Source organism: Struthio camelus, chromosome 38, assembly GCF_040807025.1.
Source record: "Struthio camelus isolate bStrCam1 chromosome 38, bStrCam1.hap1, whole genome shotgun sequence".
In the NCBI taxonomy this organism is placed as follows: domain Eukaryota; kingdom Metazoa; phylum Chordata; class Aves; order Struthioniformes; family Struthionidae; genus Struthio; species Struthio camelus.
Window position 1 is genome coordinate 736166 of NC_090979.1, and position 24697 is coordinate 760862.

Here is a 24697-nt window from a genome sequence, read left to right on the forward strand (position 1 = left end):
CAGCGTCTCAAAGCGGGCCCAGGCGTCCGGGCGTTTATTATTCCTCTTCCCCTCTCCAAAACGCAGGAACGGGCCCAGGCGTCCGGGCCGTTATCAACGGTCCTAGGCGGTCGGTCGTAGCGCCGAAGGGGCCCAGGCGTCCGGGTCAGTCGCCGGCGGGGGGCAGGGGCAGCCGCGCCGGGTCGTAGTAGTCGGGCGTCACCAGCGGGAGCCCCTGGGCCTCGCGCGCCCGGATCTGCCGCTCGGCCTCCCGCCGCGCCCACTGCCGCAGCCTGCCGGGGGTGGGGGGGGGGCCCAGGCGTCCGGGTGACCCTCCGAGGGGTCCAGGCGTCCGGGTGACCCCCACCGCCCAAAAGGGACCCAAGCGTCTGGGTGACCCCCCCCCCAAAAGGGACCCAGGCGTCCGGAAACCCCACAAAGGGGCCCAGGCGTCCGGGTGAGCCCTCTCAAAAGGGGCCCAGGTGTCCGGGTGAGCCTCCAAGGGGCCCAGGCGTCCGGGGGAACCCCCCCCCCAAAAGGGACCCAGGTCTCCCAGTGAACCTCTGAGGGGCCCAGGCGTCCGGGTGAGCCCTCCCAAAAGGGGCCCAGGCATCCGGGTGAACCTCCAAGGGGCCCAGGCGTCCGGGTGAACCCCCTCCGAAAGGCGCCCATGCCAAAAGGGGACCCAGGCGTCCCGGGCGCCCACGTCAAAAGGGGGCCCAGGCGTCCGGGAACTACCCCCAGAGGGGCCCAGGCGTCTAGGTGCCCCCAAAAAGGGGCCCAGGCGCCCATCCCAAAAGGGGGCCCAGGCGTCCGGGGGAACCCCCCCCCCCAAGGGGGCCCAGGCGTCCGGGCGCCGCTCACCCGTAGTCGGGCAGGTAGCGCAGGAAGGTGGCGCCCAGCACCAGGGCCACGGAGACGCCGGCCACGAAAGCCGCCCGCATGTTGCGCGCGTCGGCCGCCGGCTCCTCGGCGAAGCCGTGCGTCTCGGGGTGCTGCGGCCGCCCGGACGCCTGGGTCCCTGCTCCGGCGCCTCCCGGGGGCGGGGGGGGCCCAGGCGTCCGGGCAGAGCAAGAGAACCCCCCCCCCCGCCAAAACTCCCTTAGCTCCGCCCCCCACCCGGCACCGCAGCCAATCAGCTGCGCCACACCTCCCCCTTCTCCCTTTCCCCCAGCCTGCTTATTAAATGAATGAAGGAGTTAAGCCCCGCCCCTCCTGCTGTCAATCAGCCCTCATAGGACCTTGATACACCCTGGCCCCGCCCCCCGCCATTCAGGCCCCGTAGAACGCCCACCAAGCCCCGCCCCCGCCATTCAGGCCCCTTAGAACGCCCACCAAGCCCCGCCCCCGCCAGTCAGGCCCCGTAGAACGCCCACCAAGCCCCGCCCCCGCCATTCAGGCCCCGTAGAACGCCCACCAAGCCCCGCCCCCCGCCATTCAGGCCCCTTAGAACGCCCACCAAGCCCCGCCCCCGGCCCCGCCCCCTACCCTTGAGGCGCCTCAGAACGCTGCAAGCCCCGCCCCAGACCACGCCCCCTGCCAGGCCCCGCCCCCGAGCCGGGACTTGGGGGCGGGGGGAAGGACACAGCCGGGCTGACCTTGCGCTGCACCGCCCACATCCCGTCCTCCTCCTCGGCGCCGTGGTGAGGGCCGGCGGCGGCGCCGAGCGGGGCGGCCGCGGGGCTGACGGTGCCCGCCGCCGCCGAGCGCTGCCGCCTCCCGCTTCTCCCGGCCGCCATCCCGGCGCCGGCCGCCCGCAGCGCCCGCCCGCAGCCAGCCAGCGCCGCCATGACGCTGCCCGCCGGAAGCGGAAACCGCGCAGCACTCGTAGCTCCTTCCCCACCCCCTCTCGAGGGCTCCGCCAATCAGCGCCGGCGGAGCGGGGCGGGGGGGCGGGCCGGCCGCGGGGCCGCCCAATCAGACGGCAGCGGGGCTGGGCGCAGCGCGCTCCTCACCCCGCCCGCCGCGGCTCCCTCCAGCTCCCGCCTCTGGGGCGTCTCGGCCAATCAGCGCCGGCGGAGCGGGGCGGGGGGGCGGGCCGGCCGCGGGGCTGCCCAATCAGACGGCAGCGGGGCGGGGAGGGGGCGCGGCGCGCTCCTCACCCCGCCCGCCGCGGCCCCGCCCTCCCGGGGCGCCTCGGCCAATCGGGGCGGGCGCGCGCCGCGGCGCGGGCCAATGGGGGGAGCGGGCGGGAGGGAGGAGGGAGGGAGGAAGAAGGAGGGGGGGGGCCGGCCGCCATTTTGCGGGCCGGGAGCTCGGCGGAGGCGGCGGCGGGTGCGGGCGGTGCCGGTGTCGCGGGCGCAGCGCGGACAGGTCGGGCCGGCGGGGGCCTCTTCGGGGAGAGGGGCGGGGCCTCCCGGGGAAGGGGGCGGGGCCTCCCCGGGAGGGGGCGGGGCTCACCGGGAGCGGCGGCGCTGTTTGTCTCCCCCCCCCCAACACTCTTCGCCGCCGCCGCGCGCCCGGCGCGGGAAGGTGATTGACGGGAGGGAGGGGCGGGGCGGCGCCGCCCGATTGGCTGGCGGTGGGGAGCGGGGCGGGGCCCGCGCGGGTTTGATTGACAGGGGACGGGGGCGCCGGATTGGCTCGGGGGGAGGGGAGGGGCGGGGCTTGACGGGGCGGGAGCGGCCTGCGGTGCCCGCGAGGGGCGGGACTTGTATGCTAATTGGGGGGCGGGGCCTCGAGGAGTGGGCGGGGCTCCCACTCAGGAGGTTCCCCCACCTTCCCACAATGCCTTGGGGCAGGTCCCAGGCCCCCTCTCTCCCCTATTGACCCCCAGTTCTCTTCCAGTTGCCCCCCAGTCCATCCCAGTTATCCCCAGTTGCTCCCTTTTTCCCTCCCAGTTGCCCCCCAGTCCATCCCAGTTATCCCCAGTTGCTCCCTTTTTCCCTCCCAGTTGCCCCCCAGTCCATCCCAGTTATCCCCAGTTGCCCCCAGTCCATCCCAGTTATCCCTAGTTGCTCCCAGTCCATCCAAGTGCCCCAAGTTGCCCCCAGTCCCTCCCAGTTGCCCCCCAGTCCATCCCAGTTATCCCCAGTTGCCCCCAGTTCTCTTCCAGGTGCCCCCCAGTCCATCCCAGTTATCTGCAGTTGCCCCTTTTCCCCTTGTAGTTGCCCCCAGTTGCCCCCAGTCCCTCCCAGTTGCCCCCAGTCCATCCCATTTATCCCCAATTGCCCCTTTTTCCCTTCTAGTTGTCCCCAGTCCATCCCAGTTGCCCCCCAGTCCATCCCAGTTATCCCCAGTTGCCCCTTTTTCCCTCCTAGTTGCCCCCAGTCCATCGCAGTTATCCCCAGTTGCCCCCCAGTCCCTCCCAGTTGCCCCCCAGTCCATCCCAGTTATCCCTAGTTGCCCCCAGTCCATCCCAGTTGCCCCCCAGTCCATCCCAGTGCCCACATTTGCCCCCCCAACGCATCTCAGTTGCCCCCCAGTTGCAGCCTGGTCCTCTCTAGTTGCCTCCCAGTCTGCCCAGTGCCCCCATTAACCCCCTAGTCCCTCCCACTGCCCCCCCCAGTTGCCACTAAGTCTCTCCCACTTGCCCCCCAGTCTGCCCAGTGCCTCTGTTGCCCCCCAGTACATCCCAGTCGCCCCCCAGACACACCCAGTGCCCCCCGTTTTCCCTCCCAGTTGCCTCCCAATCCACCCAGTGCCCCCCGTTGGCCCCCCAGCGCATCCCAGTTGCCCTCCCCGACCCTCCCAGCGTGCCCCAGTCTCTTCCGCGGCCCCCCCAGTCCATCCCAGTTGCCTCTCCCGGTGCCCTTGACGCCCCCTAGTTCCCCCCCAGTTGCCCCCCAGTCTCTCCCAGTTACCCCCATCTCCCCCCTCGTCCCCCCCCCCCAGGTGCCAGCGGGGTGACGCCAGCGCCATGGAGTACGAGCGAAGGTAGGGGGGGACCCAAAAAGGGGGGGGACCCAAAAAGGGGGGGGGGACACCAAAGGGGACAGGACGTGGGGCACGGGGCGGGGGGGAACCCAAAAGAGGGGACGCAGAAGGGTCGAGGGGGACCCAAAAGCGGGGGGAACCCCGTAGCGGGGGCTAGGGGGGACCCAAAACGGGGGACGCACCGGGGGGGGACCCAAAATGGAGGCCACAGAGGGGGGGGAACCCAAAAGGGGCGACATGGGGGGGGGACCGAAAAGTGGGGGGAACCCTATAGCCGGGGCTAGGGGGGACCCAAAATGGGGGACGCAGAGGGGGGAGACAAAATGGAGGCTGGAGCAGGCCATGGGGGACCGCAAAAGGCGTGACGCCGGGAGGCCATGATGGACCTGGGGGTTTCGGGGGGGGGGGCGCCCGGAGGGTTTGGTCCCCCCCCCCCCGACGCTCCGGTCGCCCCCAGGGGGGGCCGGGGCGACCGGACGGGGCGCTACGGGGGGGCGCCCGAAGCGTCGCCGTCGGCGGCCATGACGGGCCGGGCCCAGCGGGACCACGACTACGGCGACATGGACTACCGGGGCTACGGGGGCGCCGCCCCCGAGGGGCCCCCCCAGGTGGGTCCGGACGCCGGGGCCCCTCGCGCTCGGGGCGGGGTGGGGGGGAGGGGGAGGCCTGGGGCCCCTTTGGGGGGGGGGGTCACCCGGACGCCTGGGCCCCTTGTGGGGGAGGTCACCCGGACGCCTGGGTCCGTCGGGGGGGGTCACCCGGACGCCTGGGCCCCTCATGGGGGGTCACCTGGACACCTGGGCCCTTTGTGGGAGGTTCCCGGCCGCCTGGGTCCGTCAGGGGGGGTCACCCGGACGCCTGGGCCCTTTGTGGGGGGGGGGTCCCGGACACCTGGGTCCTTTTGAGGGGACATCTGGACGCCTGGGCCCCTCTTGGGGGGGGTCCCGGACACCTGAGTCCCTTTTAGGGGTCACCCGGACGCCTGGGCCCCTTGTGGGGGGTCACCCGGATGCCTGGGCCCCTCTTGGGGGGGGTCCCGGACACCTGAGTCCCTTTTAGGGCTCACCCGGACGCCTGGGCCCCTTGTGGGGGGGGTCACCCGGACGCCTGGGCCCTTTGGGGGGGGTTCCTGGACACCTGGGTCCCTTGGGGGGGTCACCCGGACGCCTGGGCCCCTCTTAGGGGGTCACCTGGGCCCCTCATGGGGGGTCACCTGGACGCCTGGGCCCTTTGTGGGAGGTTCCCGGACGCCTGGGTCCTTCGGGGGGGGGTCACCCGGACGCCTGGGTCCTTCGGGGGGGGTCACCCGGACGCCTGGGCCCTTTGTGGGGGGGGGTCACCCGGACGCCTGGGCCCTTTGTGGGAGGTTCCCGGACGCCTGGGTCCGTCTGGGGGGGGGTCACCCGGACGCCTGGGCCCCTCATGGGGGGTCCCCTGGGTCCCTTTAGGGGTTCCCCTGGGCCCCTCATGGGGGAGGTCACCCGGACGCCTGGGCCCTTTTGGGGAGGGTTCCTGGACGCCTGGGTCCCTTGGGGGGGTCACCCGGACGCCTGGGCCCCTCTTAGGGGGTCCCCTGGCTCCCTCATGGGGGGTCACCCGGACGCCTGGGCCCTTTGTGGGAGGTTCCCGGACGCCTGGGTCCCTCGGGAGGGGGGGGGGTCCCCCGGACGCCTGGGCCCCCCCCCTCCTCCCCCCGGCAGCCGCTGACCTCCCCCCCCCCCCCGCAGCAGGAGGCCTACGAGGGGGCGGGCGAGGGGCCGCGGGGCCGCCGCACCCCCCCGCCGGCGCCGCCCCCGCCGCTGCCCTTCGCCGCCGACGGCGACTACCGCGACCAGGACTACCGGGCCGAGGCCGGCGCCGAGGACGAGCCCCGCGCCAGCACCATCGTCATGCTCCGCATGCTGCCCCAGGCCGCCACCGAGAACGACGTGAGCCCCGCCCCCTCCGCAAGCCACGCCCCCTCTTCTCCCAAGCCACACCCCCCCTTCCTGAACACTCCCCCCCCCTTCCCCTTTAAGGTTTGGAGCGCGGCCCCCCGTGGCTCAGGCTGCCTGCCTGGGCTTGGCCACGCCCCCTTCCTCCTCCCCGGGCCACACCCCCTCCTCTGGGTGGCCCCGCCCCCTCTGTGTAGCCCCACCCCCTTTGGGACAGGCCCCACCCACCACCTTCATCAGGTGGGTTTGGAGGCGGGGACTCGCTCAGGTGGTGCTGGCTTGGCCACGCCCCTCTGGGTGGCCACGCCCTCCTCCGGGGTGGCCACGCCCCCTCTGTGTAGCCCCACCCCCTTTGCACTGGGGGGGGCCATTCATCAGGTGGGTTTGGCTGCGGGGCTTTGTTCAGGGGTGTGTGCGCTGGCTTGGCCACGCCCCCTATGAGGTGGCCACGCCCCCTATGAGGTGGCCACGCCCCCTAGGGGCCAGACACGCCCCCTCCGACTTCCCTGCCCCCCCCCCCCCGTCCCCCGAAACTGGCTTGGGTCAGTTTCGTCCCTTCCGCTTCTCTCTGGGGTTGGCCACGCCCCCTCTCGAGGCCACGCCCCCTTCCGGGCGGCCACGCCCTCGGGCAGGCCACGCCCCCCCTTTGCTTTAGCCCCGCCCCCTCACTGCTCGCCTTGTGTTTGGCTCAGAGCAGTGGTTCTGCCTTCGGTTACGGCCCCCTCCAGCCCGGCCACGCCCCCCTCCAGCCTGGTCACGCCCCCTCCGGCGCTGACCACGCCCCCCTCGGTTCAAGCCCCGCCCCCTAGCGCTCAACCCCAGCTCCCCTGGAGTCTGTTCAGCCCCCTTGTGCCTGGCCCTTGCCCCAAACCCCGCCCCCCAGGGCTAAGCCCCGCCCCCAGGGCTAAGCCCCGCCCCCAGGGCTAAGCCCCGCCCTCTCCCCCCCCCCCCCCCAGATCCGGGCCCAGCTGCAGGCGCAGGGGGTGACGCCCCGCGAGGTCCGGCTCATGCGCAACAAGTCCTCAGGTGAGCGCCCCGGCCGTGTCCCCGCCCCGCACACGCGTGTGCCTGCGCGTGTCGTCCCCCCCCCCCCCCGCCTCACCTCCCCGGGGGCACCCGGGGGTGCTGTGACCCCCCCTCCAGGAGCACCCAGGGGTGCTGGGACGTGCCCGGGAGCACCCAGGGGTGCTGCAATATCTTCAGGGAGCACCCCTGGGTGCTTGTCTCGTGCCTAGGAGCACCCGGGGGTGCTATAGTATATCTAGGGAGCACCCAGGGGTGCTCGTCCCATGCCCGGGGGCACCCAGGGGTGCTGTGACACATTCAGGGAGCACCCAGGGGTGCTGTGAACCCCCCCGAGGAGCACCCGGGGGTGCTTGTCTGGTAGTCCAGGGGCACCCAGGGGTGCTGTGACATGCCCAGGGAGCACCCAGGGGTGCTTATCCCGTGTTCAGGAGCACCCAGGGGTGCTGTAGTATATTTAGGGAGCACCCAGGAGCGATTGTCGCATGCCCTGGGGCACCCAGGGGTACTATAACCCTTCCAAGGAGCACCCAGGGGTGCTTGTCCTGTAGCTGAGGGGCACCCAGGGGTGCTGTGACACGTTCAGGGAGCACCCAGGGGCGCTATAACAGCCCCGAGGAGCACCCAGGGGTGCTGTGGCAGGTTTAGGGAGCACCCAGTGGTGCTATAATAGACCAAGGGAGCACCCAGGGGTGCTTGTCCGGTGTCCAGGAGCACCCAGGGGTGCTATAAGCCACCAGAGGAGCACCCAGGGGTGCTTGTCCCATGCCCAGGAGCACCCAGGGGTGCTATAAGCCACCAGAGGAGCACCCAGGGGTGCTTGTCCCATGCCCAGGAGCACCCAGGGGTGCTATAAGCCACCAGAGGAGCACCCAGGGGTGCTTGTCTCATGCCCAGGAGCACCCAGGGGTGCTATAATCTCCCCCAAGGAGCACCCAGGGGTGCTTGTCCCATGCCCAGGAGCACCCAGGGGTGCTATACCCCACCTGAGGAACACCCAGGGGTGCTTGTCCCGTGCCCAGGGACACCTAGGGGTGCTATAATTTCCCCCAAGGAGCACCCAGGGGTGCTTGTTCCATAGCCAAGGAGCACCCAGGGGTGCTGTAGCCCCCCAAAGGAGCACCCGGGATGCTTGTCTCATGCCCAGGGGCACCCAGGGGTGCTATAGTGTACTTAGGGAGCACCCAGGAGTGCTTATGCCATGTCTAGGAGCACCTAGGGGGTGGTATAATACACGTAGGACCACCCAGGAATGCTATAACACAGTAAAGCAGCACCCAGGGGTGCTTGTCCCGTGACCAGGAGCACCCAGGGGTGCTATAAGCCACCAGAGGAGCACCCAGGGATGCTATAGCCCCCACGAGGAGCACCCAGGGGTGCTATAAGCCACCAGAGGAGCACCCAGGGGTGCTTGTGCCATGCCCAGGAGCACCCAGGGGTGCTGTGACACGTTCAGGGAGCACCCAGGGGTGCTGTAAGAAATCTAGGGAGCACCCAGGGGTGCTGTAGCCTCCCCAAGGAGCACCCAGGGGTGCTTGTCTCGTGTCCAAGAGCACCCAGGGGTGCTGTAGCATATTTAGAGAGCACCTAGGGGTGCTCGTGCTATATTTGGGAGCACTCAAGAGTGTTATAACCCATCTCAGAAGCACCCAGGGGTGCTGCAGCATAGTGAGCACCCAAGGGTGCCTCCCCCATCCCTAGGAGCACCCAGGGGTGCTATAGCATTTTTAGGGCGCACCCAAGGGTGCTGCAACTTACCCAAGGGGCACCCAGGGGTGCCAGTCCCTTACCCAGGGGGATCCCGCGGGTGCCAATTCCCTGCCCTGGGGGTCTGGGTGGGTCCCGGGGGGTCCGATGGGGGCTGATACTCTCCCGAGGGGGTCTGGGGGGGGTCCCATGGGTGCCAATACCCTCCCAAGGGGGTTTGGGGGGGGTCCTAGGGGGTCCTATGGGTGCTGATACCTTACGGGGGGGGGTCTGGGGAGGGTCGCGGGGGGTCCCGTGGGTGCCGATACCCTCCCAGGGGGGGTCCTAGGGGGTCCTATGGGTGCTGATACGCTACAGGGGGGTCTGGGGAGGGTCGCGGGGGGTCCCATGGGTGCCGATACCCTCCTGAGGGGGTCTTGGGGGGTCCTAGGGAGTCCTATGGGTGCTGATACCCTACGGGGGGGTCCGGGAGGGTCGCGGGGGGTCCCATGGGTGCCGATACCCTCCCAGGGGGGTCCTAGGGGGTCCTATGGGTGCCGATACCCTACGGGGGGGGTCCGGGAGGGTCGCGGGGGGTCCCATGGGTGCCGATACCCTCCCAGGGGGGTCCTAGGGGGGGTCTCAGGGGCTCCAGGAGGCGCTACGGGTGCCGAAATGCTACGTGGGGAGTCCCGGGGGGTCCCACGGGTGCCGACACCCTGGTTGGGGGGGTGGGGCACCCACGGGTGCTTTTCCTGGGGGAGGGGGGACGCTAACGGCTGCTCCCGCAGGTCAGAGCCGGGGCTTCGCCTTCGTGGAGTTTAACCAGGTGCAGGAGGCGGCGCGCTGGATGGACGCCAACCAGGTGGTGCCGCCCGGACGCCTGGGCCCCGCGGCGGCGGGGGGAGGGGCGGGCCTCGGGGCGACCACCCGCCGCCCGGCGAGGCGGCCCGGACGCCTGGGCCCTCGCTGGTGGTGGTGGTGGTGGGGGGGGGGAATCGGAGGGCGGCGCGGAGCGTCGCACGAGGGCCGTCGTGCGAGCGCTCGTGCGAGGGCTCGGGGCAGCCCGGCGCGGACCCTCGTGTGAGGCTGTGAATCCTCGTGCGAGGCTGTGAATCCTCGTGTGAGGCCATGCACAGACCCTCGTGCGAAGCCGTGTGAGGATCCTCGTGCGAGGCTCGGGGGAGCCCGGCACGGACCCTCGTGCGAGGCCGTGTGAGGACCCTCGTGCGAGCGCTCGTGCGAGGCTCGGGGGAGCCCAGCGCGGACCCTCGTGTGAGGCTGTGAATCCTCGTGCGAGGCTGTGAATGCTCGTGTGAGGCCATGCACGGATCCTCATGCGAGGCCGTGTGAGGACCCTCGTGCAAGGATCGTGCGAGGGCTCGGGGTAGCCCGGCGTGGACCCTCGTGCGAGGCCGTGTGAGGACCCTCGTGCGAGCACTCGTGCGAGGGCTCAGGGCAGCCCAGCGCGGACCCTCGTGCGAGGCCGTGTGAGGACCCTCGTGCGAGCGCTCGTGCGAGGGCTCGGGGCAGCCCGGCATGGACCCTAGTGCGAGGCCGTGTGAGGACCCTCGTGCGAGCGCTCGTGCGAGGGCTCGGGGCAGCTCGGCGCGGACCCTCGTGTGAGGCTGTGAATCCTCGTGCGAGACTGTGAATCCTCGTGTGAGGCCATGCACAGACCCTCGTGCGAGGCCGTGTGAGGATCCTCGTGCAAGGCTCGTGCGAGGCTCAGGGGAGCCCGGCGCGGACCCTCGTGCGAGGCCGTGTGAGGACCCTCGTGCGAGCACTCGTGCGAGGGCTCGGGGCAGCCCGGCGCGGACCCTCGTGCGAGGCCGTGTGAGGACCCTCGTGCGAGCGCTCGTGTGAGGGCTCGGGGCAGCCCGGCGCGGACCCTCGTGCGAGGCCGTGTGAGGACCCTCGTGCGAGTGCTCGTGCGAGGCTCGGGGGAGCCCGGCGCGGCCCCTCGTGTGAGGCTGTGAATCCTCGTGCGAGACTGTGAATCCTCGTGTGAGGCCATGCACGGATCCTCGTGCGAGGCCGTGTGAGGACCCTCGTGCAAGGATCGTGCGAGGGTTCGGGGGAGCCCAGCGTGGACCCTCGTGCGAGTCTGTGTGAGGACCCTCGTGCAAGGCTTGTGCGAGGCTTGGGGCAGCCCAGCGCGGACCCTTGTGCGAGGCCGTGTGAGGACCCTCGTGCGAGCGCTCATGCGAGGGTCAGGGGAGCCCGGCGTGGACCCTCGTGCGAGCACTCGTGCAAGGGCTCGGGGGAGCTCAGCGCGGACCCTCGTGTGAGGTCGTGAAGCCTCGTGGAAGGGCTCAGGGGACCCTCGTGCAAGGCTCGTGCGAGGGCTCTGGGGAGCCTGGCACGGACTGTCGTGCGAGGCTGTGAATCCTTGTGCAAGGCTGTGTGTGAATCCTCGTGCGAGCGCTCAGGGGAGGCTTAGGGAAGCCTGACGCAGCTCCTCGTGCGAGGGCGTGCGTGAACCTTTGGGGGGACCCTGGCGTGCACCCTCGTGCAAGGCTGTCTGTGAACCCTCGTGCGAGGCCGTGTGCGAACACTTGGGGGAGCCTGGCGTTGGCCCCTCGTGCGAGGCCGGGTTTGAACCCTCGCTCGTGCGAGGCCGTGCGCGAACGTTGGTGCGAGGCTCGATCGAGCCGTGCGCAGTCCTTGTGCAAGGTCGCTTGTGAGCCTTCGTGCAAGCTGTAAGGCAGCCCGGTGCGGTCCTTGTGTGATGCCGCGTGCGAACCCTCGTGCGAGGCTCGGGAGTGTGGTGCGGTGCTCGTGCGAGGCCGTGCACGGACCGTCGTGCGAGGCCGTGTGTGTATCCTCGTGCGAGGCTCAGGGGAGCTCTGCGCGGTCGTCGTACGAGGCCGCGTGTGAACCCTCGTGCAAGGATCGGGGTAATCTGGCGTAGTCCATCGGTTGTGCGAGGCGCTGGTGAGCGCGCGGTGCCGTGTGCAAGCAGTCGTGCGAGTCGTGGGGTAGCCTGCCGCGGTCCTTGTCCGAGGCCTCGTGCGAGGGCGTGCGTGACCCGTCGTGCAAGGCCACGAGCGAATTATTGTGCAGGGCCACGTGCGAAGCCTCGTGCGAGGCTCTTGTGAACCTCATGAGCTGCTACTAGAAACCTTGGTCCTTGTGCGAGCCGCCGTGCGAGCCGCTTGTGAGCGGCGTGAGCTGCTTGTGCGAGCCGTCGTGCGAGGGTTTTGGGAGCTTTGTGTGTTTGTGTGCTCCCTCTTGAGCCTCGTGCGAGCCGCCCTCGTGCAAGCACGTTGGTGGGACATCCGGTGTGAGGTGGAGCGGGCCCTCGTGCGAGCCGTCGTGCGAGCCGTCGTGCGAGCGCCGGCGCGCTCATTCACCCCGCACTCGAGTTGCGGACCGGCTGCCGCTCCGGGCTCCGCGTTAGCCCCCGTGCGAGGCGCCGCGGGCCCTCGTGCGAGCCGGGCCGGGCCCTCGTGCGAGCCGTCGTGCGAGAGCCGGCGCCCCCGTTCGCCCCGCAAGCCAGCCCTGACGCCGAGCTCCGTGTTAACCCTTGTGCAAGGCGCCGCAGGCCCTCGTGCGAGGCGCCGCGGGCCCTCGTGCGAGCCGTCGTGCGAGAGCCGGCTCCCCCGTTTGCCCCACGCTCAGGCCGCGAGCCGGCCCTCACACCGGGCTCCGCATTAAACCTTGTACAAGGCGCTGCGGGCCCTCGTGCGAGGCGCAGCAGGCCCTCGTGCGAGCCGTCGTGCGAGAGCCCACGCGCCCGTTTGCCCCACGCTCAGGCCGCGAGCCGGCCCTCACACCGGGCTCCGCATTAAACCTCGTGCGAAGCGCCGCGGGCCCTCGTGCGAGGCGCCGCGGGCCCTCGTGCGAGCCGTCGTGCGAGAGCCGGCGCCCCCGTTCGCCCCGCGCTCGGGCCGCGAGCCGGCCCCGGCCCCGATCTCCGCGCTAAGCCCCGTGCGAGGCGCCGCGGGCCCTCGTGCGAGGCGCCGCGGGCCCTCGTGCGAGCCGGCGTGCGAGACCCCGCCCCTTCCCCCCCCCGCAGCACTCGCTGTGCATCCTGGGCCAGAAGGTCTCCATGCACTACAGCGACCCCAAGCCCAAGATCAACGAGGACTGGCTCTGCAGCAAGGTGCCGTTTCGGGGCGTTTCGGGGCGTTTCGGGGCGTTTCGGGGCGTTTCGGGGATCGGCCCGAAAATTCGGGTCGCCCCGCAGTGGTTTCGGGCGTCCGGAGCGCGGTTTTGGGGCGTTTTAGGGGTAATTTGGGGCGGTTTGGGGCGAGTTGCGGTTTTGGGGGGCTCCCGGGGGGATTTGGGGGGCAATTTGGAGGTTTTGGGGTGAATTTGGGGGGTTTTGGGGCACTTTGAGCAGTCCGTGGGTAATTTTGGGGGGTTTTGGGGGCAGTTTGGGTGTTTTGCGATGGATTTGGGTATTTGGGGGTCTGTTTAGGGGGTTTTGCGGCCAATTGGGGGGATTTGAGGAGCGTTTTGTGTTTTGGGGTGAAATTGGGGGGTTTGGGGGCTGTTTGAGGGGTCCTGGGGAGATTTTGGGGATTTTAGGGGCAATTTGGAGGTTTTGGGGCGAATTTGGGGGGTTTTGGGGCACTTTGAGCAGTCCGTGGGTAATTTGGGGGGGATTTTGGGTGTTTTGGGATCAATTTGGTGTTTTGGGGTCTGTTTAGGGGCTATTTAGGGAGTTTTGGGGCTAATTGGGGGGATTTGAGGAGCGTTTTGTGTTTTGGGGTGAAATTGGGGGGTTTGGGGGCTGTTTGGGGGTATTGGGTGGGATTTGGGGGAGTTGGGGTTAATTTGGGAGGTTTTGGGTTATTTTGGGGGCTGTGGTGGAAATGAGAGGGATTTGGGGTAATTTGGGGGTCTCGGGAGCAATTTTGGGCATTTTGGGGCAATTTTGGGGGTTTGGGGGGATAATTTGGGGGTTTGGGGATAATTTGGGTGGTTTTAGGGCAATTTGGGAGGTTCTTGAGGTAATTTGGGGTGTTTCGAGACAATTTAAGGCTTTGGGGGCAATTTGGAGCTTTGGGGGATAAGTTGGGGGGTCTTGGGGCAATTTGGGGGGTTTTAGGGCAATTTGGGGGGTTCTTGGGGTAATTCGAGGAGTTTTGGGGCAATTTGGGGGTTTGGGGAGGAATTTGGGGGTTTAGAGGAATAATTTGGGGGTTTTGAGGGATAATTTGGGGTGTTTTGGGGCAGTTTAGGGCATTAACAAGGAATTTGATGGTTTGGGGAATAACTTGGAGCTTTTTTGGGGGTAATTTGCCAAGTTTTGGTGCAATTTGGGGGCTTTTAGCGCAATTTTGGGGTTTTCAGGGAATTTTGGGGCAATTTAGGGGTGATTTAGGGCTCCTGGGGGCGATTTGGGGGATTTGGAGGTAACTGGGGGGGTCTTTGGGGTAGTTCGGGGACAATTTGGGGGGCAATTTGCAGATTTGGGGGCTTTTGGGGTGCCTAGAGGCTTTTTTGGGGTGAATCTCGGTGGTTTTGGGGCAGCGCAGGGGTTCGGGCGCTCGCACGAGGGTTTTGGGGTGACAACGGGCGTTTTGGGGGTGGTTTCGCATTTGGGGAGGCCTGGGGGTTCCCTGGGCACGTTTTTGGGGTGAATTCACGGGGGTTTGGGCTAGAGTCAACGTTTCGAGGTGAATTCAGGCGTTTTTGGGGTCGGCGTGATTCTGGGGTGCGTCAGGGGGGTTTCGGAGCGGCGCGGGCTGGTTTTGGGGGGCTTTTGAGGGGTTTTGGGTGGCCCCAGGGTATTTTCGGGGTGCGGAGACCTTTTCCGAGGTTTCCGGGCGGGATTTTGGGCTGAATTCCTGGGATTTTGGGGCACCGGCAGTGCGGCGTGCAGAACTTCAAGCGCCGGGAGAAGTGCTTCAAGTGCGGCGTCCCCAAAGCTGGTGAGCGACGACCCCCCCCCCCCCAAAAACAGGCGTCCCCCCCAAACCCGAGGGGGCCCCAAAATCCTGTGTTTTTACCCCAAAATCCTAACGGGACCCCAAAACCTTGGGGGGGTCCCCAAATCCCCGGGAGAGAGACTGAAACCTGCGGGGTGTCCCCAAATCTGGCGGGTTTTACCCCAAACTTTGGGAGGGGCCCTCAACCTCGGGGGGGTTCCCCAAAATCTGGGCGGTCCCTAAAATCCTGCGGTTTTCCCCCAAAATCGTGGCGGGTCCCCAAAAATCGCAGTGAGGGTGGTGGAAACCTGGGGGGGGGTGTCCCCAAATCTGGGTGCTTTTACCCCAAAACTGGGGAGTCCCATAAAAGCCCGAGTGTCCCCCCAAATCCCTAATCTTTGGGGGGAACCCAAAACTCTCTGTTTTTTCCCCGAAATCTTGACGGGACCCCAAACACCCGAGGGCTCCCTGAAACCAGTCGCCTGACCCAAAATAGTAGTTTTTTGCCCCAAAATTGGCAACTTTCCCAACACTTAGGGGGGCTCCCCAAAGCGTGGGGGGAGGTCCCGAAATTCGGGGGGGGTCCCCAAAATCCTTGAAAGGTCCCAAAACTCAGGGTTTCCCCCCCAAAATCCCAAGCAGGCTGAAAGCGTATGAGCTGCCCCCAAAACGTAGGCTTTTCTCCCCAAATTTCGGCATCCCCCGAGCCTCGGGGGGGGCCCCAAAATCCGGGGGGGGCCCCTAAGCCCTGAGAAGGGGGTGAAACCGCGGGGGGGGGCCCCGAATTGACGGGTTTTTGCCCCAAAATGGAGCTCGCCTGCATCCGGGTGGCTCCAAAATGGAGGGTTTGTTTTGGGGGGGGGGGGTGTCACCCCCAAATGGGTCCCCCAGCGGAGGGGGGATCCGTCCTCTATTATGGCCCCCCCGGCAACAGTGACCCCCCACTTTTAGTTCCCCCTTCTAGTCTCCCCTATGGGTGTCCCCCCAAATGGGGTCCCCCAATGGGGGGGGGGTCCGGCCCCTTTTGGGGTCCCCCCGGCAACAGTGACCCCCCCACACACTTTTGGTTCCCCCTTCCAGTCTGCCCTATGGGTGTCCCCCCAAATGGGGTCCCCCAATGGGGGGGGGTCTGGCCCCTTTTGGGGTCCCCCCGGCAACAGTGACCCCCCCCTTTTGGTTCCCCCTTCCAGTCTGCCCTATGGGTGTCCCCCCAAATGGGGTCCCCCAATGGGGGGGGTCCGGCCCCTTTTGGGGTCCCCCCGGCAACAGTGACCCCCCCACACACTTTTGGTTCCCCCTTCCAGTCTGCCCTATGGGTGTCCCCCCAAATGGGGTCCCCCAATGGGGGGGGGTCTGGCCCCTTTTGGGGTCCCCCCGGCAACAGTGACCCCCCCCTTTTGGTTCCCTCTTCCAGTCTGCCCTATGGGTGTCCCCCCAAATGGGGTCCCCCAATGGGGGGGGTCCGGCCCCTTTTGGGGTCCCCCCGGCAACAGTGACCCCCCCACACACTTTTGGTTCCCCCTTCCAGTCTGCCCTATGGGTGTCCCCCCAAATGGAGTCCCCCAATGGGGGGGAGGTCCGGCCCCCATTGCGGTCCCCCCCCTGCAATTGGGTCCCCCACTTTTGGGTCTCCCCGTTCCGGTCCCCCCCCCCCCCCCAACTTGTGGGTCTTCATGCTTTGGGGTGTCCCCCCCAAATCCCGTCCCCCAGTGCGGGTCGGTCCGTCCGTTTGGGGGTCCCCCTTGCAACTGACCCCCCCTCACTTTTGGGCCCCCCCTCACTTTTGGCCCCCCCCCACTTTTTGGGTCCCCCCACTTGTGAGTCCCCCACTTTTGGGCCCCCCCCACGGGTGTCCCCCTAATCCTTCCCCCTCCCAGCGTGGCGATAGGTCCGTCCCTTATCAGCCTCCCCCCCACTTTTTGGGCCCCCCCCCACTTTCCGTCCCCCCCCCACTTTCGCTCCCCCCCCAAATTGTTGTCCCCCCCCAACCACCCCAAATCCCACATGCCCCCCCCCACAACACAGGGCGTCCCCCCGCCATATTGCCCACCCCCCAAAAGAGGTTCCCCCCCCCAACGCTGCCCCGGAGGTGGGGGGGGGTGGGACGCTAACGAAGCGGGGGTGCTAACGAGGGGCCGCCGGGCAGAGGCGGAGCAGAAGGGCCCCGGCGCCCCCCGCCTGGAGCTGGTGCTGGGGGGTCGCGAGCTGAGCGGGGGGCTGCTGCCCCTGCCCCAGCCCTACGGCCCCGGCCTGGGCGGGGGGGCCCCGGCGGGCGGCCCGGGGGGGCCCAGCCCCGAACCCTGCGCCGACAACGCCAACGACAGTGAGTCGGGGCCCGGGGGGGGCGTTACGGGGGGATTTGGGGGGTCCTGGGGGGATATTGGGGGTCCAAGGAGGGTCCTGGGGGGGTTACGGGGGTCCTGGGGGGGGAACTGGGAGTCCTAGGGGGTCCTGGGGAGATATTGGGGGCCCTGGGGGGGGTCCTGGGGGATTATGGGGGTCCAAAGGGGGGATTTGGGGGTCCTGGGAGGGTCCTGGGGGGGTTACGGGGGTCCTGGGGAGATATTGGGGGTCCTGGGGGGGTCCTGGGGGATTATGGGGGTCCTGGGGAGATATTGGGGGTCCTGGGGGGGGTCCTGGGGGGAATTGGGAGTCCTAGAGGGTCCTGGGGGGATATTGGGGCCCCGGGGGGGGTCCTGGGGGGTTATGGGGGTCCAAAGGGGGGATTTGGGGGTCTTAGGGGGTCCTGGGGGGATATTGGGGGCCCTGGGGGGGGCCTGGGGGGGTTATGGGGGTCCGAAGGGGGGATTTGGGGGTCCTAGAGAGTCCTGGGGTCCTGGGGGGGTCCTGGGGGGGGTCCTGGGGGGTTATGGGGGTCCTGGGGGGGTCCTGGGAGTTCTAGGGGGTCCTGGGGGGATATTGGGGGCCCTGGGGGGTTATGGGGGATTATGGGGGGAAATTGGGGGTCCTGAGGGGGGGAATTGGGGGTTCTAGGGGATCCTGGGGGGGTTATTGGGGTCCTGGGGGGTTATAGGGGGTTATGGGGGTCCAAAGGGGGGATTTGGGGGTCCTGGGGGGTCCTGGGGGGGTTATTAGGGTCATGAAGAGAGTTATGGGGGAGTTATTAGGGTTTTTGGGGGGTTATGGGGGTCTGAAGAGGGGATTTGGGGGGGTTATTGGGGTCCTGGGGGGGATTTGGGGGCTCTGGGGGGGGGATTGGGGGTCTTGGGGGTCCTGGGGGGGGCAAAGGGGAGGTTACGGGGGTCCTGGGGGGGAATATTGGGGATCATGGGAAGATATTGGGGGTCCTGGGGGGTTATTGGCGTTATGGGGGTTATGGGGGGGGTTGGGGGTCCTGGGGGGGATTTGGGGGTCCTGGGGGGGGTTATGGGGGTTTGGGGGTCCTGAGGGGGGTTTGGGGGCTCTGGGGGGGGTTCTGGGCCTGCTGAGGGGGATTTTGGGGGTCCTGGGGGGGTCTGGGGGGATTTATGGTGGTCGGGGGGGGAGATGAACTATTTGGGGTAAATATGGGAGATTTGGGTTTTTTATGGGGGTCGGGGGGGGCTGTTGGGGGTGGGGGGGGGCTACAGCACCCGGGGGGGGGCTTTGGGGTAAATACGGGTGATTTAGGGGACTTGTGAGGGGTTTGGGGGGGGCTGAAGGGGGGGATTCGGGGGGAGGGGCGACGCGGGGAGCCCCCAAACGGGGGCTGTTTGTGCGTGTCCTAACGGCTGTGTTTCCCGTGTGCTTGGCGTGTCGTTGGCGTGTTCCTGGCGTGTTCCCGACACCTTCCTGGCGTGTTCGTGGCGTGTTCTCGATGTGTTCCTGGCGTGTTCCTGGCGTGTTCGTGGCGTGTTCTCGACACCTTCCTGGCGTGTTCGTGGCGTGTTCTCGATGTGTTCCTGGCGTGTTCCTGGCGTGTTCCTGGCATGTCCTTGACACGTTTCCGGTGTGCTCCCGGCATGTTCCTGCCCTGTTCCCGACACGTTGCTGGCATGTTTGTGGCGTGTCGCTGGCATGTTCCCGGCATGTCGTTGGCGTGTTCCCACCACGTTCCTGGTATGTTCCCGACATGTTCCTGCCGTGTTCATGGCACGTTGCTGCCACGTTCATGCCATGTTTTTGTCATGTTCCTGCCATGTTTTTGGCATGTTCTCGGCATGCTCGTGGCATGTTCTTGACATGTTCCTGGCGTGTTCTTCACGTGTTCCTGGCGTGTCCCTGGCACGTTCCTGGCGTGTCGTTGGCGTGTTCCTGCCACGTTCGTGCCACGTTCTCGACACGTTCTTGCCATGTTCTTGCCACGTTCTCGGCGTGTTCCCGGCACGTCGGTGGCGTGTTCCTGGCGTGTTCCTGGCGTGTTCCTGGCGTGTTGCCCGGCCCGGCAGCCATCATCCTGCGCAACCTGCACCCGCACAGCAGCCTGGAGTCGATCCTGGCGGCGCTGGCGCCCTTCGCCGCCCTCTCGGCCTCCAACGTGCGCGTCATCAAGGACAAGCAGACGCAGCTCAACCGCGGCTTCGCCTTCGTGCAGCTGGCCACCATCGTGGTGCGGCCCCCCCCCCCCCCGCCGCTGCCGGACGCCTGGGCCCCTTCCCCGGGCGCCTGGGCTCTCCTCCCGGACGCCTGGGCCCCTTCCCCGGGCGCCCGGGCTCTCCTCCCGGACGCCTGGGCCCCTTCCCCGGGCGCCTGGGCTCTCCTCCCGGACGCCTGGGCCCCTTCCCTGGGCGCCTGGGCTCTCCTCCCGGACGCCTGGGCCCCTTCCCCGGGCTCCCGGGCTCTCCTCCCGGACGCCTGGGCCCCTCTCCTGGGCGCCCGGGCTCTCCTCCCGGACGCCTGGGCCCCTCTCCTGGGCGCCTGGGCTCTCCTCCCGGACGCCTGGGCCCCTTCCCCGGGCACCTGGGCTCTCCTCCCGGACGCCTGGGTCCCTCTCCTGGGCACCTGGGCTCTCCTCCCGGACGCCTGGGCCCCTCTCCTGGGCACCTGGGTCCTTTCCCTGAGCGCCTGGGCCCTTCCCCGGACACCTGGGCCCTTGCCCCGGACACCTGGGTTCCTCTCTGGACGCCTGGGCCCCTTTCCTAAGCGCTTAGACCCTCTTCCCGGACGCCTGGGCCCCTCTCCTGGACACCTGGGTCCTGTCCCGGACGCCTGGGCCCCTTTCCCGGATGCCTGGGCCCTTTTCCTGAGCACTTAGACCCTCTTCCCGGACGCCTGGGCCCCTTCTCGGATGCCTGTGCTCCTCTCCCAGATGCCTGGGCCCCTCTCCCGGACACCTGGGCCCTTCCCCACACACTTGGGCCCCTCTCCCGGATGCCTGGGCCCCTTCCCCGGACACCTGGGTCCCTTCCCTGGGCACCTGGGTCCTTTCCCTGAGCGCGTAGGCCCCTTCCCCGGATGCCTGGGCCCCACTCCTGGACGCCTGGGCCCCTTCCCGGACACCTGGGCCCCTTCCCTGGGCAGCTGGCCCCTTCTCCCTGAGCACCTGACCCCTCTCCCGGACGCCTGGGCCCCTCTCCCGGACGCCTGGGCCCCTTCCCCGGATACCTGGGTCCTGTCCCGGACACCAGGGCCCCTTCCCTGGACGCCTGGGCCCTTTTCCTGAGCACTTAGACCCTCTTCCCGGATGCCTGGGCCCCTCTCCCGGACGCCTGGGCCCCCCCCTTCCCGGACGCCTGGGCCCCTTTCCCGGATGCCTGGGCCCTTTTCCTGAGCACTTAGACCCTCTTCCCGGACGCCTGGGCCCCTCTCCCGGACGCCTGGGCCCCCCCCTTCCCGGACGCCTGGGCCCCTCCGCAGCCCGCTGCGCCCCTACCCACGGTGCGTCCCCCCCCCCCCCCCCCGGCGGTGCTCAAGCCCGGACGCCTGGGCCCCTTCCTCCCCCCCCCCCGCAGGAGGCGGCGCAGCTGCTGCAGATGCTGCAGGCGCTGCAGCCGCCGCTGCACATCGACGGCAAGAGCATCAACGTGGAGTTCGCCAAGGGCTCCAAGCGGTGAGCCACGCCCCCTCGGGCCAAGCCACGCCCCCTCGGGCCAAGCCACGCCCCCTCCGGGCCAAGCCACGCCCCCCTCCGGGCTAAGCCACGCCCCCCCGGCTTCTCCGCCTCGCAGGGACATGGCCGCCGCCACCGCCGCCGCCGCCGAGGGAGCCCGGGCCAGCGCCGCCTCCGTGGCCTCCACCGCCATCGCCGCCGCCCAGTGGGCCCTGTCGCAGGTGGGCGGGGCTTGCGGGGGGCGGGGCTTGGGGGAGGGGCTTAGGGGGGGCGGGGCTTGGGGAGGGGCTGGGGAGAGGGGGTGGGGCTTAGGGAGGGGGAGGGGCTTTGGGAGAGGGGGCGGGGCTTGGGGACAGGTGGGTGGGGCTGGGGAGGGGGGTGGGGCTGGGGGAGGGGCTTGTGAGAGGAGGAGGTGCTTAGGGGGAGGGGGCGGGGCTTGGGGGACGGGTGGGGCTTGGAGGAGGGGAGGGGCTTGGAGGAGGGGAGGGGCTGGGAGAGGGGGCGGGGCTTGGGGACAGGTGGGTGGGGCTGGGGGAGGGGCTTGTGAGAGGAGGAGGTGCTTGGGGGGAGGGGAGGGGCTTGGGGGAGGGGAGGGGCTTGGAGGAGGGGAGAACTGGGAGAGGGGGCGGGGCTTGGGGACAGGTGGGCGGGGCTCAGGGGAGGGGGTGGGGCTTAGGAGAGGGGGCGGGCCTTGGGGGGTGCCCCGAGGGAGGTGGGGGATTGGAGGCGGAGTCTGAGATGGGGTGTGGCCTAGAGGGGGAAAGGGGTGGGGCTTAATAGGGTGTGGCTTCTGCGGGGGTGTGGCCTAGGGGGTGGGAGGGGCTATATGGAGCCTGGGAGGGGCTGGGGGTGGGGCGGGAGGGGTGTGGCCTGAGGGAAGGGGAGGGGCTTCAGGGCAGGGGGCGGGGCCTGGGGAAGGTGTGGCCTGGGGGGTTGAGTGTGGGAGGGGCTTGGGGGTGGGGCTTGAGATGGGGTGGGGCTGGGTGGGTGTGGCCTAAGGGAAGGGGCGGGGCAGGGGGTTTCCCTGGGGGGAGGAGCTTGGGGAGGGCTGGGAGGGGCTTGGGGGCGGGGTTTCCAGGCAGGGGCGGGGCTTGTGGTAGGAGGCGGGGCCGGAGGTGAGTGAAGGGAAGGGGTGGGGCTTGAGGAAGGGGTGGGACCAGGGGGGCGGGGCTTGGGGGCTAGTGAGGGGCGGGACTTCTGGGGGGTGGGGTTTTGTTGGGGGCGGGGCCTGACCTGGCCCCGCCCCCCGGCTGCAGGCGGCCCAAGGAGGGGGGGAGGCGGCGTGGGCGGGGCCGGGGGAGGAGCCCGCCGGCGACTACGGCTTCTACCAATCGGAGGAGAGCTACGGGGCCCCCGACCCCGCCCTCTACGGCCACGCCTACCTCAAGGGGGCGGGGGCGGCAGCCCCGCCCCCCGGCCCCGCCCTGTCCGGCCCCGCCCCCGCCAAGGCCGAGCCCCCCGCCCCCGGTGAGTGACTCCTCCCCTCCCCCGCCCCCGCGGGGCCCAGGCGTCCGGGTGACCCCCCCCCCCACAAGGGGCCCAGGCGTCCGGGTGCCCCCAGTAAGGGCCCAGGCGTCCGGGTGACCCCCCCCCCACAAGGGGCCCAGGCATCCGGGTGACCCCCGTTAAGGGCCCAGGCGTCCGGGTGACCCCCCCCCCACAAGGGGCCCAGGCGTCCGGGTGACCCCCCCCACAAGGGGCCCAGGCGTCCGGGTGCCCCCTGTTAAGGGCCCAGGTGTCCGGGTGACCCCCCCCCCACAAGGGGCCCAGGCGTCCGGGTGACCCCTGTTAAAGGCCCAGGCGTCCGGGTGACCCCCCCCCCACAAGGGGCCCAGGCGTCCGGGTGCCCCCTGTTAAGGGCCCAGGCGTCCGGGTGACCCCCCCCCCACAAGGGGCCCAGGCGTCCGGGTGACCCCCGTTAAGGGCCCAGGCGTCCGGGTGACCCCCCCCCCACAAGGGGCCCAGGCGTCCGGGTGACCCCCCCCAACAAGGGCCCCAGGCGTCCGGGTGCCCCCTGTTAAGGGCCCAGGTGTCCGGGTAACCCCCGTTAAGGGCCCAGGCGTCCGGGTGACCCCCCCCCCCCCACAAGGGGCCCAGGCGTCCGGGTGACCCGCGTTAAGGGCCCAGGCGTCCGGGTGACCCCCCCCCCCACAAGGGGCCCAGGTGTCCGGGTGCCCCCCGTTAAGGGCCCAGGTGTCCGGGTGACCCCCCCCACAAGGGGCCCAGGCGTCCGGGAACCCCCTCCCCCAAGAAGGGGCCCAGGCGTCCGGGAACCCCCTCCCCCAAGAAGGGGCCCAGGCGTCCGGGCACCCCCCTCCCCAGGCACCCAGGTGTCCCCAAACCCCCCCCCCCCAAACGACCCTAAGTATCTGCCCCCCCCAACAAGGGGCCCAGGCGTCCGGGTGCCCCCCAAGAAGGGACCCAGGCGTCCGGGTGCCCCCCAACAAGGGGCCCAGGCATCTGGGTGACCCCCAACAAGGGGCCCAGGCATCCGGGTGCCCCCCAACAAGGGACCCAGGCGTCCGAGCCCCCCACCCCCACCCCCCCGCAGGCGCCGAGACGACGCTGGAGCCGGCGGTGCCGGGGCTGGAGGCCGGCGCGGCGGGGGGGGGCGGCGGCGCCTTCGCTCGGGGCCCCCCCGGCGGCCCCCCCTACCCGCCGCCCGGCACCGACCCCCCCGCCGGGACCCCCCCGGGCGCCGCCGGCCAGGTACGCCGAACCCCCGCGAAACGCCCCGAAAGGGCGGCGACGGGGGGGGGGCGGGGAGGGGGACACCAAAAATTGGTGGTTTGGCGGGGGCTGAAATGGCGGAAACCCAAAATGGGGGGGGAAAACCCCAAATTGGGGCATTTGGGGGGTGCTGGAATAGGCGCAGCTTGAAAATGGGGGGAAACCCCAAAAATGGGCAGTTTGGGGGGTGCTGGAATGGCAGAAACCGAAAATGGGGGGGAAAACCCCAAATTGGGGCATTTGGGGGGTGCTAGAAAAGGTGCAGTTCAAAAATGGGGAGGAAACCCTAAAAATGGGCAGTTTGGAGGAAGTCTGAAATGGCAGAAGCCCAAAATGGGGGGAAAAAACCCAAATTGGGGCATTTGGGGGGTGCTGGAATAGGCACAGTCTAAAAACGAGGGAGAAACCCCAAAAATGGGCAGTTTGGGGGAGCTGAAATGCAGGAAACCAAAAACGGGGAGAAAAAGCCCCAAATTGGGGCGTTTAGGGGGTGCTGGAATAGGCACAGCCTGAAAATCGGGGGGAAACCCTAAAAATGGGCAGTTTGGGGGGGGTCTGAAATGAGAAAACCCAAAACGAGGGAAAAAACCTCAAATTGGGGTGTTTGGGGGGTGCTGGAATAGGTGCCACCCAAAACGGGGGGGAAACCTCCAAAATGGGTATTTTGGGGGGGTTCTAAAATGGGGAACCCCAAAAATGGGAGGAAAACCCCAAAATTGGGGAGTTTAGGGGAAAGTGCAGTAGAGAGAGCCCCAAAACGGGGGGAGACCCCCCCAAAATGGGGCATTTGGGGGCCCTTGGAATAGGGGGGCAGCCCCAAAATGGGGGGAAACCCCAAAAATGGGGAGTTTGGGGGGGGGCTCTGAAATGGGAGGAGCCCAAGAATGGGGGGAAAACCCCAAAATTGGGGAGTTTAGGGGAAACTGGAATAGGAGGAGCCCCAAAATGGGGGAACCCCCCCCAAAATGGGGCATTTGGGGGGTCCTGGGACTGGGGGAGGGGGGTTTTGGGGCCGATTCCGGGGATTTCGGGGCAGGATTTTGGGGGGGGGGGTGACACCGCCTCCTCCCCCAACACAGTCCTACGGCCCGGCCCCCCCGGCGGCACCCAAGGGCGACTCGCCCCCCGCGCCGGCCCCCCCCGGGCCCCCCCCCGCTGCCGCCCCCGGCCCTGAGCCCTACGGCCAGTACCGTGAGTTTGGGAGGATTCGGGGGGGGTCCTGGGGGGCTTTGGGGGGTTTGGGAGGGATCTTGGAGGGCTTTTGGGGGGGTTGGGGGAGATTTTGCGGGTCTGGGGGGTCTTGGGGGGAGTTTGGGGGGTCCTAGGGGGTGTTCAGGGGGGTCCTGGGGGGCTTTGGGGGGTTTGGGAGGGATCTTGGAGGGCTTTTGGGGGGTTGGGGGAGATTTTGGGGGTCTGGGGGGTCTTGGGGGGAGTTTGGGGGGTCCTAGGGGGTGTTCAGGGGGGTCCTGGGGGGCTTTGGGGGGTTTGGGAGGGATCTTGGAGGGCTTTTGGGGGGGTTTGGGGGAGATTTTGGGGGTCCTGGGGGGTCTTGGGGGGAGTTTGGGGGGTCCTAAGGGGTGTTCAGGGGGTCCTGGGGG

The 24697-nt window shown here is 68.8% G+C and overlaps 2 protein-coding genes across 2 annotated transcripts in view; one reads left to right on the plus strand and one right to left on the minus strand.

Annotated features, from left to right (window-relative positions):
- NDUFB11 (NADH:ubiquinone oxidoreductase subunit B11) lies at window positions 1-1797 on the minus strand. The gene is made up of 3 exons (XM_068924142.1): window positions 1578-1797; window positions 844-974; window positions 1-272 (listed from the first exon to the last, which is right to left on the minus strand). The coding sequence occupies exons 1-3, from the start codon at window positions 1767-1769 to the stop codon at window positions 146-148; spliced, it is 450 nt and encodes a 149-aa protein (XP_068780243.1). The 5' UTR covers window positions 1770-1797; the 3' UTR covers window positions 1-145.
- A 407-nt stretch (window positions 1798-2204) lies between these two features.
- The window catches only part of RBM10 (RNA binding motif protein 10), a 41463-nt gene continuing 18970 nt past the window's right edge, over window positions 2205-24697 (plus strand). The window contains exons 1-15 of the mRNA XM_068924200.1: window positions 2205-2292; window positions 3814-3855; window positions 4313-4463; window positions 5583-5783; window positions 6746-6815; window positions 9290-9363; window positions 12520-12606; window positions 14323-14383; window positions 16527-16703; window positions 18769-18929; window positions 20272-20369; window positions 20488-20590; window positions 21626-21836; window positions 22921-23078; window positions 24179-24290. Coding sequence (XP_068780301.1) covers window positions 3839-3855; window positions 4313-4463; window positions 5583-5783; window positions 6746-6815; window positions 9290-9363; window positions 12520-12606; window positions 14323-14383; window positions 16527-16703; window positions 18769-18929; window positions 20272-20369; window positions 20488-20590; window positions 21626-21836; window positions 22921-23078; window positions 24179-24290 — 1681 coding nt within the window. The 5' untranslated portion in view covers window positions 2205-2292; window positions 3814-3838. The remainder of the gene's footprint in view (window positions 2293-3813; window positions 3856-4312; window positions 4464-5582; window positions 5784-6745; window positions 6816-9289; window positions 9364-12519; window positions 12607-14322; window positions 14384-16526; window positions 16704-18768; window positions 18930-20271; window positions 20370-20487; window positions 20591-21625; window positions 21837-22920; window positions 23079-24178; window positions 24291-24697) is intronic.

Excerpts from the sequence above, each read along its gene's own strand:
- NDUFB11 (XM_068924142.1), bottom strand. The coding sequence starts at position 1,769 with ATGGCGGCGCTGGCTGGCTGCGGGCGGGCGCTGCGGGCGGCCGGCGCC. Across the intron at positions 975-1,577 it reads TGTGGGCGGTGCAGCGCAAG|CACCCCGAGACGCACGGCTT; the intron begins GTCAGCCCGGCT and ends GGGCGGCCGCAG. Across the intron at positions 273-843 it reads CGCTACCTGCCCGACTACGG|GCTGCGGCAGTGGGCGCGGC; the intron begins GTGAGCGGCGCC and ends CACCCCCGGCAG.